The following is a 20,090-nucleotide window of genomic DNA, read 5'->3' as shown; positions in this document are numbered from 1 at the left end:
AAGACGACTTAAATAAATGGAAGGGCATTTCATGCTCGTGGATTGGAAGACTCAGTATTGCCAAGATGTTAATACTACCTAAAACAGCTTATAAATTCAAGAAAATCCCCCTCAAAGTTTCAACAGTCTTCTTTCCAGAAATGGAAAAATTAATCCTCAAAGGTGCGTGAAACTGCCAAGGGCTCTTAGTTGCCTAAGCGATCTTGAAAAAGAGCAGTGTAGAAGGACTCTCACCTCCCATTCTCTTAACTTCCATTCTTTGGCATGATTGTGGTCACAGGATGGTTGCTGGAGCTCTGAACAATTTGTCTGAGATCTAGAGAAGCATCAAGGTGGAAGGGTAAAAGGGAGTTTGGCTTCGAATTTGATCATTTCACTTCCTGCATGTCTCATTTAATGACTTAACTTGTATCTTACGCTACCTTAGTTTTCAAAGAATGCTGGGAAATTTAATTTTTTTTTAAATCTGGGACTACTGATTTCCCTGGAAATATAAGGTCTAACACTAAGAATCCTAGATTTGCAAGCTATTCCTTTAATTTTTTTTTACTTCCTTTATTTATTGTTTAATACAGATTTTACCAATTTGCCTGTCTGAAACTCTTACCGTGACAAACTCAAAACTGTTACTGCTAGTGTGATATATTAGTTTCCTAGGGCCACCATAACAAAATTCTGCAAAATAGGTGGCTTTAAACAACAGAAAGTTAGTCTCAGTTCTGGAGGTGGAGGTTCAGCATCAGGGTGTCAACTGTGTTGATTCCTTCTGAGGCTTTGATGGAGGTCTGTTCTACTCCTCTAACCTAGTTCCTAGTAGCTCCAAGAATTCCTGAGTTGCTACTGCAGCATCACATGGAGTCCTTCATCTTTCTCTCTTTGTCTCTATGTACCTTCTCTTTTATAAAATCACCAGTGTGACCCACCCTACTCCAGTAAAATCTCTTATTAATCTAACTAATAACATTTTCATAGACCCTATTTACAAAAAAGAGTCACATTCACAAGTATAGGGGTTTGCACTTCAACTTTTGTTTCTGAGGGACACAACTCAATCCATAATAAGTGAGAATCCTGCGTTACATATATTTGAATTGAATTTTCAATGATTTGTTCTGAAATCAATAGTCTTCGTCCAGTGGTAGTGAGTTCAGATATCATCTGCAAAGATATAACTTAAAAGTACACTTTCAAAAGGCTTGCCTATTTTCGAGATCATGATTTAAAAAGGAGAATTGTTACATATTTAAGTTCTTCCCAATCTGGACTCTTCCCTTGGGATGATTTGACCTCAGGTTATATTTTTGTGATTTTTCTCCCCTGAGTACCTGGTCCTGTAAATTCTATTTTACATGGGTTGATTATCCTTGCAACATCTCTGGAGATGCAGAACCTACTCTCAGAATTATGATTAAGGTCACAATGAATTTAATGACGGAAGAATCACTATTTAAGATGCATCTATTAAATGAATCAAAAATATTTTTTGTAGTTCAACTGTAAATAAAATGCCAAAGATTCTTATGTTACCACAGAGAGTACTTGCCTATGTGAGTGTTTACATGACTAGTTTTTTCAGGAATTGAAATGTTGGACCCAAAGCATAATGACATATGAAAATGAAATTATTCTCCATCCTTCAGAAAACCAAAGTTTGACTTTGTTGTAAGAAGTCAGATCAATATAACAGATTGAGAATCAAAATGTTGTAAGGGCTATTTCACATCTAAACCACAAAATGTAAAATATTTTTCTATTCACTCTTCTCTCTCCCACAAAATTGACTTTTTATTTAATTTTTTAACCTCATACAACTTATTTAACATTTGATTTTTTAGAACAAATTATCCCAGTGTTGAGGTCTTTGGCTCCCTCTGCTTGTAATGAAGATTCAGACTTCTTTTGGTTAGAAGACATTTTTGATATTTGAGTTAGAAGTCCCAATAATTTAAAAGGTAACAGTTTTATGAAAGATTGAGACAGACTTCCTGAAACTTGGAAAGTTTGGTCACAGAGAAACACTTCCAGTTCTGGTAATGGTGCATGTACTATCTTACTCTCTGTGTTCACAGAGACGGCATCAGTGTATGAGGCTGTTATCTTTTAGGACAAGGGAGAAGGAACCACAATTCAGAACTTAGAATGAATGACTGTTTCATTATGTAGGTAACCAGGAAGTGTTTGTACACATAAGAGTCTTCATTACGGTTTATATTATGCAAGGGTACATTGGTACTGTGATTTGAAAAGTCATAGTCTTTTAAAAGTTCTCCTGAGTGATTCTGATAATGAGCCATGTTAGAGAACCTTTGTGGTCGATAAAAATATGGGGATTGACTTAATTCTGAAATACCCTTTTGGATACTTTCATAGTGGAAAGACCTAAAATACATTTACCTCCTCTTACTTCAGTATTCTTAGAAACTAATGTAAGGGTATTTGGGGGTTATTCTAATAGGCAGAGATTTGTAAAGCTCATATAGGATCAACGGAAGTGCTCTGTAATCTGTTAATAATTAGATTATAATGTAAATCTTTAAACCTTGCATGAGTGGCTTTCAAGGACCTAAGATGATACTTATGCAAGCAGGTTATTCCTTCAATTCATGGGAGTGATAGATTGGGTAAGAAGAGGACTGAAATTGATCAGTAGGCTTAGCAAATAGTGTTTTTACAATGAAGAACACAATTGGGTTGCTTGCTTGAAATAGATGTGGAGTAGATGGATTAATTATTTAAACAATGGAGATACTACACTGTTTAAATATAGAGAGGAAAATTGTTACTGTAGAAAATGGAAGAGACAATTACAGGAGGGCTATTTTAAGAGTGATAAAGAGATGGGATCTAGTGAACACAGAGGGTTTGGTCATGGAAACAGAAAATTCATGCATTGTGAAGAGGTCCAGAAGAATTGTGATGTCAGATATTGAAGCAAATGTCAATAAGGGCTTCAAGAGTAACTGGATATCATTACTAGGATTATTTTAAGAGAAACCAGGGTTGGTTAATATTGAAGATATTTATGATATAGTTTGTGTGTGTGTGTGTGTGTGTGTGTGTGTGTGCCATGTTCTTTTTCATTTTTTCCTTGGAATCTCTTCAATCTTTTTCACTCCTGCACACACATCACCAGCAAAAAGTAAATGGTTTTCAACAAAAATTTAATCTTTCCATGTTTTATTCATGCTCACATAATTATTTTGTTTTATAATAGTATTATACATAATTTCATGCTTATTTCTTTGTTGCTCAACAGTACTTGTTATAAGTATTTTTAAAATTGTGAAATATGTCCATTGTGGATTTCAGTTATTAGTTAAAAAGATTCTGCCATTCCTACAATACAGGAAAAAAAAAATCTCATTTACTAACATGAAAGTGAATATTAAGTAAATCTTCCTTTATTTTTGTCCTAAAACTTTATTTGCATTTTATTTTTATAAATAGTATTGAGTATATACACCCAATTTTATTTTCTACCAGATGTGGCAAGTTAGTGTGTTAAACCTATTTATTTCATAATCTGCTGTTTTCCCGTATGTTTCTAATTACTTGTTTATCTTTGTTATTTGATAAGATCACTGCGGTTATGGACCATATTTTAATCAGCCTTATATTCCTAAAAAATTATATAGTGCTGAAACATAATAAATCATAATGCCTATTTGTTGAATGAATAAACAATTTATCTGGAGATTTCATAAAGTCACTAGTTGCTATTACATTTACAGGTAAATTTGTCCTGACGTCTAAAATAAGGACACACAGAAGAACGTATGGAACAACAGAGCAACGTGACTGAGTTTGTCCTCTTGGGGCTCACTCAGAGTCTCCAGGGTCAGAAGGTATTATTTTTTGTGTTCTTGCTCATCTACATTGTGACAATGGTGGGCAACCTCCTCATTGTCATAACTGTGGTGGTCAGCCCAACGCTGGATGCTCCTATGTACTTCTTTCTTGGCTACTTATCATTTATGGATGCTGTTTATTCTACTGCGGTTACCCCAAATATGATTATAGACTTACTCTATGAGAAGAAAACCATCTCTTTCCAAGCTTGCCTGACCCAGCTTTTTGCAGAACACTTATTTGGTGGTTCTGAGATTTTACTTCTGGTGGTCATGGCCTATGATCGCTACGTGGCTATATGTAGACCCCTGCATTATATTATGATCATGAACCAACAGGTGCGTGTTCTGCTGCTGCTGGTGACCTGGGTTGGAGGTTTTGTGCATGGTATAGCTCACCTTCTCTTTGTTTACAATCTTCTCTTCTGTGGTCCCAATGTTATTGACCACTTTTGCTGTGACATGTACCCATTATTAAAACTTGCCTGCACTGACACCTATGTCATTGGTCTCACTGTGATTGCCAATGATGGGGTAATATGTGTGGTCATCTTTATGCTGTTATTCATCTCCTATGGAGTCATTATGCACTCCCTGAAGAATCTTAGACAGGAAGGGAGGCACAAAGCTTTATCCACCTGTGGCTCCCACGTCACCGTGGTGGTCCTCTTCTTTGTCCCTTGTGTTTTTCTGTATGTGAAACCTCCTTCCACCTTACCCATTGATAAATTCGTGACAGTATTTTGCACTGTTTTCACACCTATGTTTAATCCCTTAATCTATACTTTGAGAAATTCAGAGATGAAAAATGCCATGAAGAAGCTTTGTATCAGAAAAAGAAAATGAGGCAACAGGCAAATGCATCATCTACTTTGAATAAAGGTTTTCTCTTCCAGGAAAATAAAAGAAAAAACTGAAATCCACTGCTATCCAGTCAATTCCAGGGAAGATGTGTGTAATTATTTAATTATAGTAAATATTTCCTCCAGTCAACATGATTGTGCATGATGGAAAACATTTATTAGGATACCTCCAAGGATTAATTTTGTTGAAAATATATTTTTAAGATTTTTATTTCCTAAGAAAATATACGTACTTTTTTTTTATGTAGAATAGTTCTGTTGAGTCTATGGATTTACATTATGTGTGATGACTTACACTAAATCTAATGCCAGAAATCTGTTTTAGTTGATGGAAGGTTCTCCCACGTCTCTTAAATAAATCTAAACCTTTTTTCACAATTCATAGTGCTCATTGACAATTTCAGAAAAATACATTTTGAGATATAACATACAAAATTGTTCCTTCCACCCCAAAACGAGATAGAACATATTACTTAGAAATTTATGTATTTATTTTTTTATCTGCAAGATGTTTTAAATATAGTGCTTGCTTATACTGGTTAGCATGTTAAAGTTTATAAGAATGCTTCAGAACTCTAAATTAATTATAAGGAGGCTCCACCCACTAAACCTACTGCCGTTGATAAGGAAGCTAAACATACAAAAAGAATGTGAATGAGCAAGGAAGACAGGCAGAAAATTGAATCTTATTTTCCCAAATGGGAAATCATCTTATCTCCTCAAATGGAGCAGCTTTGGTGTTATATTTGCATAAAGATGATGAATTCGTCTTCTAAAGTCGTTTAAAACACTTAATGAAGGCTTTGCTATTTTTCAATATCCCATCTCCTTCTTGCTCATAGTGTTTCATGGCCTTCTAAAAGGTCCTAAAGGAAAACAAACAAACAAACCCATTGCTCTCTAGTTGATTTTAACTCATAGCAACCCTGTAGGACAGAGTAGGGTTGCCCCATAGGGTTTCCAAGGACTGCTTCATTGAATCAAACTGCCTACCTTTTGGTTAGCAGCTGTGGCTGTTAACCACTACGCCACCAGTGTTTCCAAAAGGACCTAGACCCTGCCATACTCACGGAAAATTAGCAAAATCCATAACCAATGAGCTTCAAGTATACATTCCAGAACTTGACAATGGATTATTTTGCATGATTTCATTTCAAGAATGATGCTGACCATTCATGTTGTTTCCATCCTCACGTCTCTTCCTAGGGGAATGCAGATTATTAGGTAAGAAAGAGATCAGAATAGATTGTTTTATTTGATAGAGGCCTCATTCATTACATCTTTGTGAACATTTTTCTTTTGAATCAGGCTTAAAATATTATTTGCCCCGGTGATTGTAGGAAACTTGTGGTCAAAGGCACTCGTGGTCCCTGCCTCTCTTATTTAGTCTTGTTTTATGATGATCTAATGCAATGGGAAACCCTGGTGGTGTAGTGGTTAAGTGCTACAGCTGCTAACCAAGAGGTCCGCTGTTCGAATCCAGCAGGTGCTCTTTGGAAACTCTATGGGGCAGTTCTACTCTGTCCTATAGGGTTGCTATGATTCGGAATGGACTCAGCAGCAGTGGGTTTGGTTTTGGCTTAATGCAATGCAGGATTCGGTCCATTTCACTGGTAAAGCACACTGCATGCATGGCTTTGTATCCTGGTATTTATCTCCAGTGTTATTACATGGCTATTTCTTATACCACCATCTCAACCCTTCCTAAGCATAACATTGTTCATCAAATAACAGCAAACATTTGGTTGGTCTGAGTTAGCATAACTAAATCCTCCACTTTTGGCTTTTTCAAATGTGCATAGTTATATCAAGCGACAAGATAAAAATTCTAATTAATTGTCTATTTATGTTCACTGATTTTTAAGTTACCTGATGGTGGAAAATTAATTATTTTTGTGCCCTCTCTTTTTTGTGCAACATGTGGGATGTAGAATTGACCCCAGAAACCTTTGTAAATGATTTGTATTTTTGAATTCTCAGTCTATTGGAGTCAGAATTTTACTGATGAATTTTGATGAATTTTTTATATATTAAATATGTGTACCAATTTTCTTTGATATTTGCTACAAATGTTTACCTTACATGTTTTTCATATTGTAATTATGATTGTTTTTACATACAGATGTTATATTTAAAAATATTTTACTTTTTGTTTTCTTCATTTACATATACTTGGACAATTCCATTTCCTTTCATTGACTTTATACTTTTTAATCTTTTTTTGTTTTGTAAACAACTTTTAAAATAATCCTGTCTTCAACCCATCTAGATTTTTTTTTTGTGGTGAGAGACTATCTAAACCTATTTTCTACAAATCAGTAAAATATTCTGCCAGCATAGATTATTAATTATTTGAAGTACCAATTTAATTTTTTTTCTGTTAATATGTCATTTTATACATAAAAAAAAAAATCTTTTCTTCTACTTTTTTTTGGTTTATTTCTCTGCCACTAACACACACTATTTCAGTAATCAAATATTTTTTTAAATAATTTTTATTGTGCTTTAAGTGACAGTTTACAAATCAAGTCAGTCTCTCACGTGTGAACTTATATATACCTTACTACATACTCCCACTTACTCTACCCCTAATGAGTCAGCCTGCTCCCTCCTTCCAGTCTCTCCTTTTGTGACCATTTTGACAGTTTCTAACCCCCTCTACTATCACATCTCCCCTCCAGACACGAGATGCCAACACAGTCTCAAGTGTCCACCTGAAGCAAGTAGCTCATGCCTCATCAGCATCTCTCTCAAACCCGTTGTCCAGTCCAATCCATGTCTGATGAGTTGGCATAGGGAGTGGTTCCTGTCCTGGGCCAACAGGTTTGGGGACAACGACCGCCGGGATTCTTCTAGTCTTAGTCAGATCATTAAGTCTAGTCTTTTTATGAGAATTTGCAGTCTGCATCCCACTGATCTCCTGCTCCCTCAGGGGTTCTCTGTTGTGTTCCCTGTCAGGGCAGTCATCGGTTGAGGCCGGGCACCATCTAGTTCTTCTGGTCTCAGGATGATGTAGTCTCTAGTTCATGTAGCCCTTTCTGTCTCTTGGGCTCATAATTACCTTGTGACCTTGGTGTTCTTCATTCTCCTTTGATCCAGGTGGGATGAGACTCATTGATGCATCTTAGATGGCCGCTTGCTAGCGTTTATGACCCCAGATGCCACTCTTCAAAGTGGGATGCAGAATGTTTTCTTAATAGAATTTATTTTGCCAATTCACTTAGATCTCCCCTGAAGCTATAGTTCCCAAACCCTCACCCCTGCTCTGCTGACCTTCGAAGCATTCAGTTTATTCAGGAAACTTCTTTGCTTTTGGTAGAGTCCAGTTGTGCTGACCTCCCTGTATTGAGTGTTGTCCTTCCCTTCACTTAAAGTAGTTCTTATCTACTATCTAATCAGTAAATAACCCTCTCCCACCTTCAATCCCTCCCCACTTTTGTAACCACAAAAGAATGTGTTCTTCTCAGTTTAAACTATTTCTCAAGATCTTATAATAGTGGTCTTATACAATATTTGTCCTTTTGTCTCTGACTAATTTCACTCAGCACAATGCCTTCCAGGTTCCTCTTTGTTATGAAATGTTTCACAGATTCCTCACTGTTCTTTATTGTTGCGTAGTATCCCATTGTGTGAATATACCATAATTTATTTAGCCATTCATCCGTTGATGGGCACTTTGGTTGCTTCCATCTTTTTGCTATTGTATATAGTGCTGCAATACACATGGGTATGCATATATCTGTTCTTATAAAGGCTCTTATTTCTCTAGGATATATTCTGAGGAGTGGGATTTCTGGGTCATATGGTAGTTTTATTTCTAGCTTTTTAAGGAAACGCCAGATAGATTTCCAAAGTGGTTGTACCATTTTACATTTCCACCAGCAGTGTATAAGTGTTCCAATTTCTCCACAGCCTCTCCAACATTTATTATTTTCTGTTTTTTGGATTAATGCCAGCCTTTTTGGAGTGAGATGGAATCTCACTGTAGTTTTAATTTGCATTTCTCTAAAGGCTAGTGATAGAGAACATTTCCTCATATATCTGTTAGCCGCCTGAATATCTTCTTTAGTGAAGTGCGTGTTCATACCCTTTGCCCAATTTTTAATTGGGTTGTTTGTCTTTTTGTGGTTGAGTTTTAGCTGAATCATATAGATTTGAGAGATCAGGTGCTGGCTGGAGATATCAGAGCTGAGAATTTTTTCCCAATCTGCAGGTGGTCTTTTTACTCTTTTGGTGAATTATTTAGGTAAGCATAGGTGTTTGATTTTTAGGAGCTCCCAGTTATTTGGTCCTCTTCTTCATTTTTAGTAATGTTTTGTATTCTGTTTATGCCTTGTATTAGGGCTACTAATGTTGTCCTTATTTTTTCTTCCATGATCTTTATCATTTTAGACTTTATGTTTAGGTCTTTGATCCTTTTGGAGTTAGTTTTTGTGCATGATGTGAGGTATGGATCCTGTTTCATTTTTTTGCAGATAGATATCCAGTTATGCCAGCACCATTTGTTAAAAAGACTATCTTTTCCTCAATTAACAGACACTGGGCCTTTGTCAAATATCAGCTGCTCATATGTGGATGGATTTATATCTGGGTTCTCAAGTCTATCCCATTGGTCTATGTGCTGTTGTACCAGTACCAGGCTGTTTTGACTATTGTGGCTCTATAATATGTTCTAAGATCAGGTAGAGTGAGGCCTACCATTTTCTTCTTCTTTTTCAATAATGCTTTACTTATCCGGGGCTTCTTATCCTTCCATATGAAGCTGGTGATTTGTTTCCCCATCAGATTAAAAAATGCTGTTGTAATTTGGATCAGAAGTGCATTGTATATATAGGTGGCTTTTGGTATAATAGACATTTTTACTATGTTAAGTCTTCCTATCCACCAGCAAGGTTTGTTTTCCCGCTTATGTAAGTCACTTTTAGTTTCTTGCAGTAGTACCTTGTAGTTTTATTTGCTTAGGTCTTTTACATCTTTGATTAGATTTATTCCTAAGTGTTCTATCTTCTTGGGGACTACTGTGAATGGTATTGATTTGGTGATTTCCACTTCGATGTTCTTTTTGTTGGTGTAGAGGAAACCAACTGATTTTTGTATGTTTATCTTGTAACCTGAAACTCTGCTGAACTCTTCTGTTAGTTTCAGTAGTTTTCTTGAGGATTTCTTAGAGCTTTCTGATTATAAGATCATGTCTGCAAACAGAAATAATTTTACTTCTTTCTTACTAATCTGGATGCCCTTCACTTCTTTGTCTAGCCTAATTGCTCTGGCTAGAACCTCCAACACAATGTTGAATAAGAGTGGTGATAAAGGGCATATTTGTCTGGTTCTTGTTCTCAAGGGAAATGCTTTCAGGCTCTCCCCATTTAAGATGATGTTGGCTGTTGGCTTAGTGTAAATGCCCTTTATTATGTTGAGGAATTTTCCTTCTATTCCTATTTTGCTGAGAGTCTTTATCATGAATGGGTGTTGGACTTTGTCAAATGCCTTTTCTACATCAATGGATAAGATCATGTGTTTTTTTTGTTTTTTTGTTTTATTTATTTGGTGGATCACATTAATTGTTTTTCTAATATTGAACTAACCTTGCATACCTGGTATAAATCCCACTTGGTCGTGATGGATTCTTTTTTTGATATGTTGTTGAATTCTATTGGCTAGAATTTTGTTGAGGATTTTTGCATCTATGTTCATGTGGGATATAGGTCTGTATTTTTCTTTTTTGTGGTGTCTTTACCTGGTTTTGGTATCAGGGATATGCTGGCTTCATTGAATGAGTTAGGTAGTATTCCATCCTTTTCTATGCTTTGAAATAGTAGCAGTGGTGTTAACTGCTCTCTGAAAATTTGGTAGAACTCTGCAGTGAAGCCCTCCGGGCCAGGGTTTTTTTTGTTGTTGTTGTTGGGCTTTTTTCGATTACCTTTTCAATATCTTTTTTTGTTACAGGTCTATTTAGTCATCATACTTTTGCTTGTGTTAGCTTAGGTAGGCAGTGTGTTTCTAGGAATTCATCCATTTCTTCTAGGTTTTCAAATTTCTTAGAGTACAATTTTTCATAGTAATCTGATATGATTCTTCTAATTTCATTTAGGTCTGTTTTGATATAGCCCATCTCATTTTTTTTATTCGGGTTATTTGTTTCCTTTCCTGTATTTCTTTAGTCAGTCTAGCCAAAGGTTTATCAATTTTGTTAATTTTTTCAAACAATCAGCTTTTGGTTTTGTTAATTCTTTCAATTGTTTTTCTGTTCTCTAATTCATTTAATTCTGCTCTAATTTTTATTATTTGTTTTCTTCTGGTGCCTGATGGATTCTTTTGTTGCTTGCTTGCTATTTGTTCAAGTTGTAGGGACAGTTCCCTGATTTTGGCTCTGTCTTCTTTATGTATGTGTGCATTTATTGATATAAATTGACCTCTGAGCAGTGCTTTTGCTGTGTCCCAGAGGTTTTATAGGAAGCGTTTTCAGTCTCGTTGCAGTCTATGAATTTCTTTATTCCCTTCCTTAATGTCTTCTATAACCCAGTCTTTTTTGAGCAGGGTCTTGTTCAGTTTCCAAGTATTTGATTTCTTTTCCCTAATTTTTCTGTTATTGATTTCTGCTTTTATGGCCTTGTGGTCTGAGAAGATGCTTTGTAATATTTTGATATTTTGGATTCTGCAAAGGTTTGTTTTATGACCAAATATGTGATCTATTCTAGAGAATGTTCTATGTGCACTAGAAAAAAAAGTATACTTTGCAGCTGTTGGGTAAAGTGTTCTGTATAAGTCCATGAGGTCAAGTTGGTTGATTGTAGCAATTAGATCTTCTGTATCTCTATTGAGCGTCTTACTGGAAGTCCTATCCTTCTCCGAAAGTGGCATGTTGAAGTCTCCTACTATAATTGTGGAGGTGTCTATTTCACTTTTCAGTTCTGTTAAAGTTTGTTTTATGTATCTTGCAGCCTTGTCATTGGGTGCATAAATATTTAATATGGTTATATCTTCCTGGTAAATTGTCCCTTTAATCATTATATAGTGTCCTTCTTTATCCTTGTTGTGGATTTTACTTTAAAGTCTATTTTGTCAGAAATTAATATTGCCTCCTCTGCACTTTTTTGCTTGTTGTTTGCTTGATATATTTTTTTCCATCCTTTGAGTTTTAGTTTGTGTCTGTAAGTCTATGTTGACAAGGGTAGTAATGTGTTATTAGCCAACTTCAAATAAATAAGTATATACCCATTTCCTTCAAGTTGATTTTGGCTCATAAAAACCTACAGGACAGAGGAGAACTGCTCCATAGGGTTTCTAAGGAGTGGCTGGTGGATTTGAACTGCCAACCTTTTTGTTAACAGCTGTAGCTCTTAACCACTGTGCCAACAGGACCCCAAATAAGTATATAAGCAGTTCTAAATTCTCATTCTAAATTCTCCTGAAAGGGAAGATGGGAAATTCTCAGAGGAAATAGAGAGATAGGCATAGTTCAAACCCCTAAGTGTTTTTTGAATACAATCTTATGCTCCATGAGTTAGGTTGAGAGTCTTCTTAAAGCCCGTGTTGATACATAAATATTAAAGAAGGATCATGCTAACTACCTAGGTAAAGTAAGTTTTTACATGAGAAATCACAAGTGATCAAGTGATCAAGGTCAAAAGAACGACTTGTGGCTAGAGAGGCTTGAATTAGGTCTTCAGACCTGCTCCTCATTAACCACATGTCTTGGGGTAAAAGTCTAAATCTTTAGTTGTCTCAAGTTTTCAATACGTAAAATAGAAGGAATAAGTTTCCTACTATATATAGCGTTTTTTAAAAAAATCAAAACAGATAATCTATGTGAAGTGATTTGCACAGTGCCTACAATATAAGAATATAAGAAGCAATCAATTAATATTAGTTTTTGATCATTGCATGTAATAATAATGTTTAACCTTTACATAGAGCTTCATAATTTATGAAACATTTTAATATCTCCTATGGGGAAAGCTGGCTTAATTTCTTCAGTCCTTTGTTTTCTCAGGACTCAGTCTGAGATTGCAAAAATGGAAGTAGAGAAAAGAAAGAATCATGAGAAGATGATGGAGACCAGTGGACAGCAGAGATCATTCTGGGTGTGGGGATTGCTGAGCAACAAGGTGTAAAAAAGTGGGATTGACCCTACAGGGAACAAGGTGGATATTATAATGCAAAGGCATTTCTGATAGGGATCTGACTGCATTTGTTTTAGCGGATTTACTGGAAAGACAAGTTTTCCAGGTCTGATATCTCTGTGTATTCAACAGAGAACTCACTGACCCACAACAGGGAACTGAGGGCTGAAGCTCCCCCCAGACCACCTAGCTTCCTGCCTTAGGGGTCTAAGGAGGGTGACACCTACCAATCTGTAGAGATACTTGCATTGGGAGCCTAAGGTACAGCTGCAGATCCCACCCACCAAGGTGCTTTAGGAATAGAGACACACCTACCTCACTGACACTTGGGGGAAGCCTGTCAACATCCTGCTCCCCCTGGAGTGTGAACCCCAGCTGCTATTAGAATCTGGTGCACACAACTATCACCACTACTTATCAAGGTGGATAGGTGACAGTCTGCACACACACTTGATGACCCCAAATCAGATTCTACTGAAGAATAGTGAATGGACTCAGGCATATATATCTGGCAACAGCCCAAACCAACTGGTAATAGGTCATAAGTGAGTCAAGGGCTACAACAATCAAGACAGCACAATCTAGTAGCCCATCTACGTATATTGAAAGAAAACAAAACAAGATAAGACTCAGTGAGCAAATATAGAATAAATCACTATAATATCTTAGTGATGCCTCAGAGACAGCAGTCGATATCAAACCACATAAAGAAGCAGACCATGACTGCTTCTACAACTCCCCAAACTAAAGAATCAAAATCTTTCCCAATGAAGATACAATCCTGGAATTACCAGATACAGAATATAAAAAACTAATTTACAGAATGCTTCAAGACATCAGGGATGACCTCAGAAATGAAATAAGGCAATCTATAGAAAAAGCCAAGGAACACAATGATAAAGCAGTCGAAAAACTAAAAAAGATTATTCAAGAATAGAGTGGAAAAATTAATAAGCTGCAAGAATCCATAGAGAGACAGCATTCAGAAATCCAAAAGATTATCAAAAAAATTACAGAATTAGACAATGCAATAGGAATTCAGAGGAGCAGACTCGAGCAATTAGAATGCAGAGTGGGAAATCTGGAGGACCAGGGAATTAACACCAATACAGCTGAAAAAAAATCAGATAAAAGAATTAAAAAAAAAACTGAAGAAACCCTAAGAATCACGTGGGACTCTATCAAGAAGGATAACTTGCATGTGATTGGAGTCCCAGAACAGGGAGGGATAACAGAAAACACAGAGAGAATAGTTGAAGATCTGCTGGCAGAAAACTTCCCTGACATCATGAAAGACGAAAGGATATCTATCCAAGATGTTCATCGAACCCCATTTAAGATTGATCCAAAAAGAAAAACACCAAGACATATTATCATCAAACTTGCCAAAACCAAAGATAAAGAGAAAATTTTAAAAGCAGCCAGGGATAAAAGAAAGGTCTCCTTCAAGGGAGAATCAATAAGAATAAGTTCAGACTACTCAGCAGAAACCATGCAGGCAAGAAGGCAATGGGATGACATATACAGAGCACTGAAGGAGAAAAACTGCCAGCCAAGGTTCGTATATCCAGCAAAGCTGTCTCTGAAATATGAAGGCGAAATTAAGATATTTACAGATAAACACAAGCTTAGAGAATTTGCAAAAACCAAACCAAAGCTACAAGAAATAATAAAGGAAAAGGTCAGAAAACCAATAATATCAGATACCAGCACAACACAAGGTCACAGAACAGAACATCCTGATATCAACTCAAATAGGGAAATCACAAAAAGAAATTCAGATTAATTAAAAAAGAAAAAAATGCTAAAAACAGGGAATCATTAAAGCCAATATTTAAAAGATCACAATAATCAAAAAGAGGGACTAAATACAGGTGGCATAGAACTACCATATGGAGAGGGACACAAGTCGATATAGGACAATACAAGTTAGGTTTTTACTTAGAAAAATAGGGGTAAATATTAACGTAACCACAAAGAAGTATAACAATTCCATACTCAAAATAAAAACCAAGAAAAACATAACGACTCAGCAAACATAAAGTCAACGACTATGAAAACGACGAACACATAATTTAAAAAGAAAAACGTCTCAGCACAAAAAGGTAACTGGAAAAATGAAATTGTCAACAACACACATAAAAAGGCATCAAAATGACAGCACTAAACACATACTTATCTACAATTACGCTGAATGTGAATGGACTAAATGCACCAATAAAGAGACAGAGAGTCTCAGACTGGATAAAGAAACACGATCCGTCTATATGCTGCCTACAAGAGACACACCTTAGACTTAGAGATACAAACAAACTAAAACTCGAAGGATGGAAAAAAATATATCAAGCAAACAATAAGCAAAAAAGAAGAGGAGTAGCAATATTAATTTCTGACAAAATAGACTTTAAACTTAAATCCACCACAAAGGATAAAGAAGGACACTACAAAATGATAAAAGGGACAATTGACCAGGAAGATATAACCATATTAAACATTTATGCACCCAATGACAGGGCTGCAAGATACATAAAACAAATTTTAACAGAACTGAAAAGTGAGATAGGCACCTCCACAATTATAACAGGAGACTTCAACACACCACTTGCAGAGAAGGATAGGGCATCCAGTAAGAAGCTCAACAGAGACACGGAAGACCTAATTAAAACAATCAACCAACTTGACCTCATTGACTTATACAGAACACTCCACCCAACTGCTACAAAGTATACTTTTTTTCGTAGTGCACATGGAACGTTCTCTAGAATAGACCACATATTAGGTCATAAAACCAACCTTTGCAGAATCCAAAACATCAAAATATTAGAAAGCATCTTCTCAGACCACAAGGCCATAAAAGTAGAAATCAATAGCAAAAAAATTAGGGAAAATAAATCAAATACTTGGAAACAGAACAACACCCTGCTCAAAAAAGACTGGGTTATAGAAGACATTAAGGAGGGAATAAAGAAATTCATAGAATGCAACGAGACTGAAAACGCTTCCTATAAAACCTCTGGGACACAGCAAAAGCAGTGCTCAGAGGCCAATTTATATCGATAAATGTACACATACAAAAAGAAGAAAGAGCCAAAATCAGAGAACTGTCCCTACAACATGAACAAATAGAGAGTGAGTAACAAAAGAATCCATCAGGCACCAGAAGAAAACAAATAAAAATTAGAGCTGAACTAAATGAATTAGAGAACGGAAAAACAATTGAAAGAATTAACAAAGTCAAAAGCTGGTTCTTCGAAAAAATTAAGAAAATTGATAAACCATTGGCTAGACTGACTAAAGAAATACAGGAAAGGAAACAAATAATCCAAATAAGAAACGAGATGGGCCACATCACAACAGACCCAACTGAAATTAAAAGAATCATATCAGATTATTACAAAAAATTGTACTCTAACAAATTTGCAAACCTAGAAGAAATGGATGAATTCTTGGAAAAACACTACCTACCTAAACTAACAAAATCAGAAGTAGAACAACTAAATAGACCCATAACTAAAAAAGAGATTGAAACGGTAATCAAAAAACTCTCAACAAAAAAAAAAGTCCTGGCCCGGATGGCTTTACTGCAGAGTTCTATGAAACTTTCAGAGAAGACTTAACACCACTACTACTAAAGGTATTTCAAAGCATAGAAAATGATGGAATACTACCTAACTCATTCTATGAAGCCACCATCTCCCTGATATCAAAACCAGGTAAAGACATCACAAAAAAAGAAAATTACAGACCTATATCCCTCAAATTACAGACCTATATCCCTCATGAACATAGATGCAAGAATCCTCAACAGAGTTCTAGCCAATAGAATTCAACAACATATCAAAAAATAATCCACCATGACCAAGTGGGATTTATACCAGGTATGCAAGGCTGGTTTAATATTAGAAAAACCATTAATGTAATCCACTATATAAATAAAACAAAAGACAAAACCACATGATCTTATCAATTGATGCAGAAAAGGCCATTTGACAAAGTCCAACACCCATTTATGATAAAAACTCTCACCAAAATAGGAATTGAAGGAAAATTCTTCAACATAATAAAGGGCATCTATACAAAGCCAACAGCCAACATCACTCTAAATGGAGAGAGCCTGAAAGCATTTCCCTTAATAACGGGAACCAGACAAGGATGCCCTTTATCACCGCTCATATTCAACATTGTGCTAGAGGTCCTAGCCAGAGCAATTAGGCTAGACAAAGAAATGAAGGGCATCCAGATTGGCAAGGAGGAAGTAAAATGATCTCTATTTGCAGATGACATGATCTTATACACAGAAAACCCTAAGGAATCCTCCAGAAAGCTACTGAAATTAATAGAAGAGTTTGGCAGAGTCTCAGGTTATAAGATAAACATACAAAAATCACTTGGATTCCTCTACATCAACAAAAAGAACATCGAAGAGGAAATAACCAAATCAGTACCATTCAGAGTAGCCCCCAAGAAGATAAAATACTTAGGAATAAATCTTACCAAAGATGTAAAAGACCTATACAAAGAAAACTACAAAGTACTACTACAAGAAACCAAAAAGGACCTACTTAAGTGGAAAAACATACCTTGCTCATGGATAGGAAGACTTAACATAGTAAAAATGTCTATTCTACCATAAGCCATCTATACATACAAGGCACTTCCGATCCAAATTCCAATGTCATTTTTTAATGTGATGGAGAAACAAATCACCAACTTCATATGGAAGGGAAAGAAGACCCGGATAAGTAAAGCATTACTGAAAAAGAAGAAGAAAGTGGGAGGCCTCACTCTACCTGATTTTAGAACCTATTATACAGCCGCAGTAGCCAAAACAGCCTGGAACTGGCACAACAACAGGCACATAGACCAATGGAACAGAATTGAGATCCCAGATATAAATCCATCCCCATATGAGCAGCTGATATTTGACAAAGGCCCAGTGTCAGTTAATTGGGGAAAAGATAGTCTTTTTAACAAATGGTGCTGGCATAACTGGATATCCATTTGCAAAAAAATGAAACAGGATCCATACCTCACACCATGCACAAAAACTATCTCCAAGTGTATCAAAGACCTGAACATAAAGACTAAAACAATAAAGATCATGGAAGAAAAAATAGGGACAACCCAAGGAGCCCTAATACAAGGCATAAACAGAATACAAAACATTACCAAAAATGACGAATGGAAAACAGATAACTGGGAGCTCCTAAAAATCAAACACCTATGCTCATCTAAAGACTTCACCAAAAGAGTAAAAAGAACACCTACAGACGGGGAAAGACTTTTCAGCTATGACATCTCCGACCAGTGCCTGATCTCTAAAATCTATGTGATTCTGTCAAAACTCAACCACAAAAAGACAAACAACCCAATCGAGAAGTGGGCAAAGGATATGAACACACACTTCACTAAAGAAGATATTCAGGCAGCTAACAGATACATGAGAAAATGCCCTCGATCATTAGCCATAAGAGAAATGCAAATTAAAACTACCATGAGATTCCATCTCACTCCAGTGAGGCTGGCATTAATCCAAGAAACACAAAATAATAACTGTCGGAGAGGCTGCGGAGAGATTGGAAGTCTTATACACTGCTGGTGGGATTGTAAAATGGTACAACCACTTTGGAAATCTATCTGTCGTTATCTTAAACAGTTAGAAATAGAATTACCATATAACCCAGAAATCCCACTTCTTGGAATACACCCTAGAGAAATAAGAGCCTTCACACAGATATAGGCACACCCATGTTTATGACAGCTCTGTTTATAATAGCAAAAAGCTGGAAGCAACCAAGGTGTCCATCAACGGATGAATGGGTAAATAAATTGTGGTATATTCACACAATGGAATACTACGCATCGATAAAGAACAGTGACGAATCTGTGAAACATTTCATAACATGGAGGAACCTGGAAGGCATTATGCTGAGCGAAATTAGTCAGAGACAAAAGGACAAATATTGTATAAGACCACTATTATAAGATCTTGAGAAATAGTGTAAACTGAGAAGAACACATACTTTTGTGGTTACGAGAGTGGGGAGGGAGGGAGGGTGGGTGAGAGTTTTTTACTGATTAGTTAGTAGATAAGAACTACTTTAGGTGAAGGGGAGGACAATACTCAATACATGGAAGGTCAGCTCAACTGGACTGGACCAAAAGCAAAGACGTTTCTGGGATAAACTGAATGCTTCAAAGGTCAGTGGAGCAAGGGCTGGGGTTTGGGGACCATGGTTTAAGGGGACTTCTAAGTCAATTGGCAAAATAGTTCTATTATGAAAAGATTCTGCATTCCACTTTGAAATGTGGCGTCTGGGGCCTTAAATGCTAATAATCGGCCATCTAAGATGCATCAATTGGTCTCAACCCACCTGGATCAAAGGAGAATGAAGAACACCAAGGTCACAGGATAACTATGAGCCCAAGAGACAGAAAGGGCCCCATGAACCAGAAACTTACATCATCCTGAGACCAGAAGTACTAGTTGGTGCCCGGCCACAGCCGATGACTGCCCTGACAGGGAGCACAACAGAGAACCCCTGAGGGAGCAGGAGATCAGTGGGATGCAGACCCCAAATTCTCATAAAAAGACCATAGTTAATGGTCTGACTGAGACTAGAGGAATCCCAGCCGTCATGTCCCCAAACCTTCTGTTGGACCAGGACAGGAACCATTCCCGAAGACAACTCATCAGGCATGGAAGGGACTGGACAGTAGGTAGGAGAGAGATGCTGATGAAGAGTGAGCTATTTGTATCAGGTGGACACTTGAGACTGTGTTGGCATCTTCTGTCTGGAGGGGGGATGGGAGGATAGAGTGAGTTGGAAGCTGGCAAAATTGTCATGAATGGAGAGACTGGAAGGGCTGACTCATTAGTAGGAGAGCAAGTGGGAGTATGGAGTAAGGTGTATATAAACTTATATGTGACAGACTGACTTGATTTGTAAATGTTCACTTGAAGCTCAATAAAAATAAAAATAAAAATGCAGTATAAGCAATGCTGCAGAGGCTTGATCAGAAAAGGTAATACAGCTTCCACCTGACTCTCTCTCTTGGGAGGCTCATCCTTGGAACTCAGCCACCGTGTTGTGAGGAAGCCCAAGGTACATATAGAGGCCACGTGAAGGTGTTCTGGCCAACAGCTCGGGTAGGCCAGTCAACAGCAAACATCAACTGTGAGTGAGTGCCTCCAGATGATTCTAGCCCCCAGCTTTCAAGCCACCCCAACAAAGGCCAACTGGAATACAGATGAG

At 36.7% G+C, this 20,090-nt stretch overlaps 1 protein-coding gene across 1 annotated transcript; it reads left to right on the top strand.

Annotated features, from left to right (window-relative positions):
• The first annotated feature begins 3,605 nt into the window (after positions 1–3,605).
• Positions 3,606–4,694, top strand: LOC135232128 (olfactory receptor 4A47-like). Its single transcript, XM_064289430.1, has one exon. It carries the CDS (start codon positions 3,777–3,779, stop codon positions 4,692–4,694), a length of 918 nt encoding a protein of 305 aa, XP_064145500.1. The 5' UTR covers positions 3,606–3,776.
• The last annotated feature ends 15,396 nt before the right edge of the window (positions 4,695–20,090 follow it).

Source organism: Loxodonta africana, chromosome 7 (assembly GCF_030014295.1).
Source record: "Loxodonta africana isolate mLoxAfr1 chromosome 7, mLoxAfr1.hap2, whole genome shotgun sequence".
Classification (NCBI taxonomy): Eukaryota; Metazoa; Chordata; class Mammalia; order Proboscidea; family Elephantidae; genus Loxodonta; species Loxodonta africana.
This window is presented reverse-complemented; position numbering and strand designations above follow the sequence as displayed.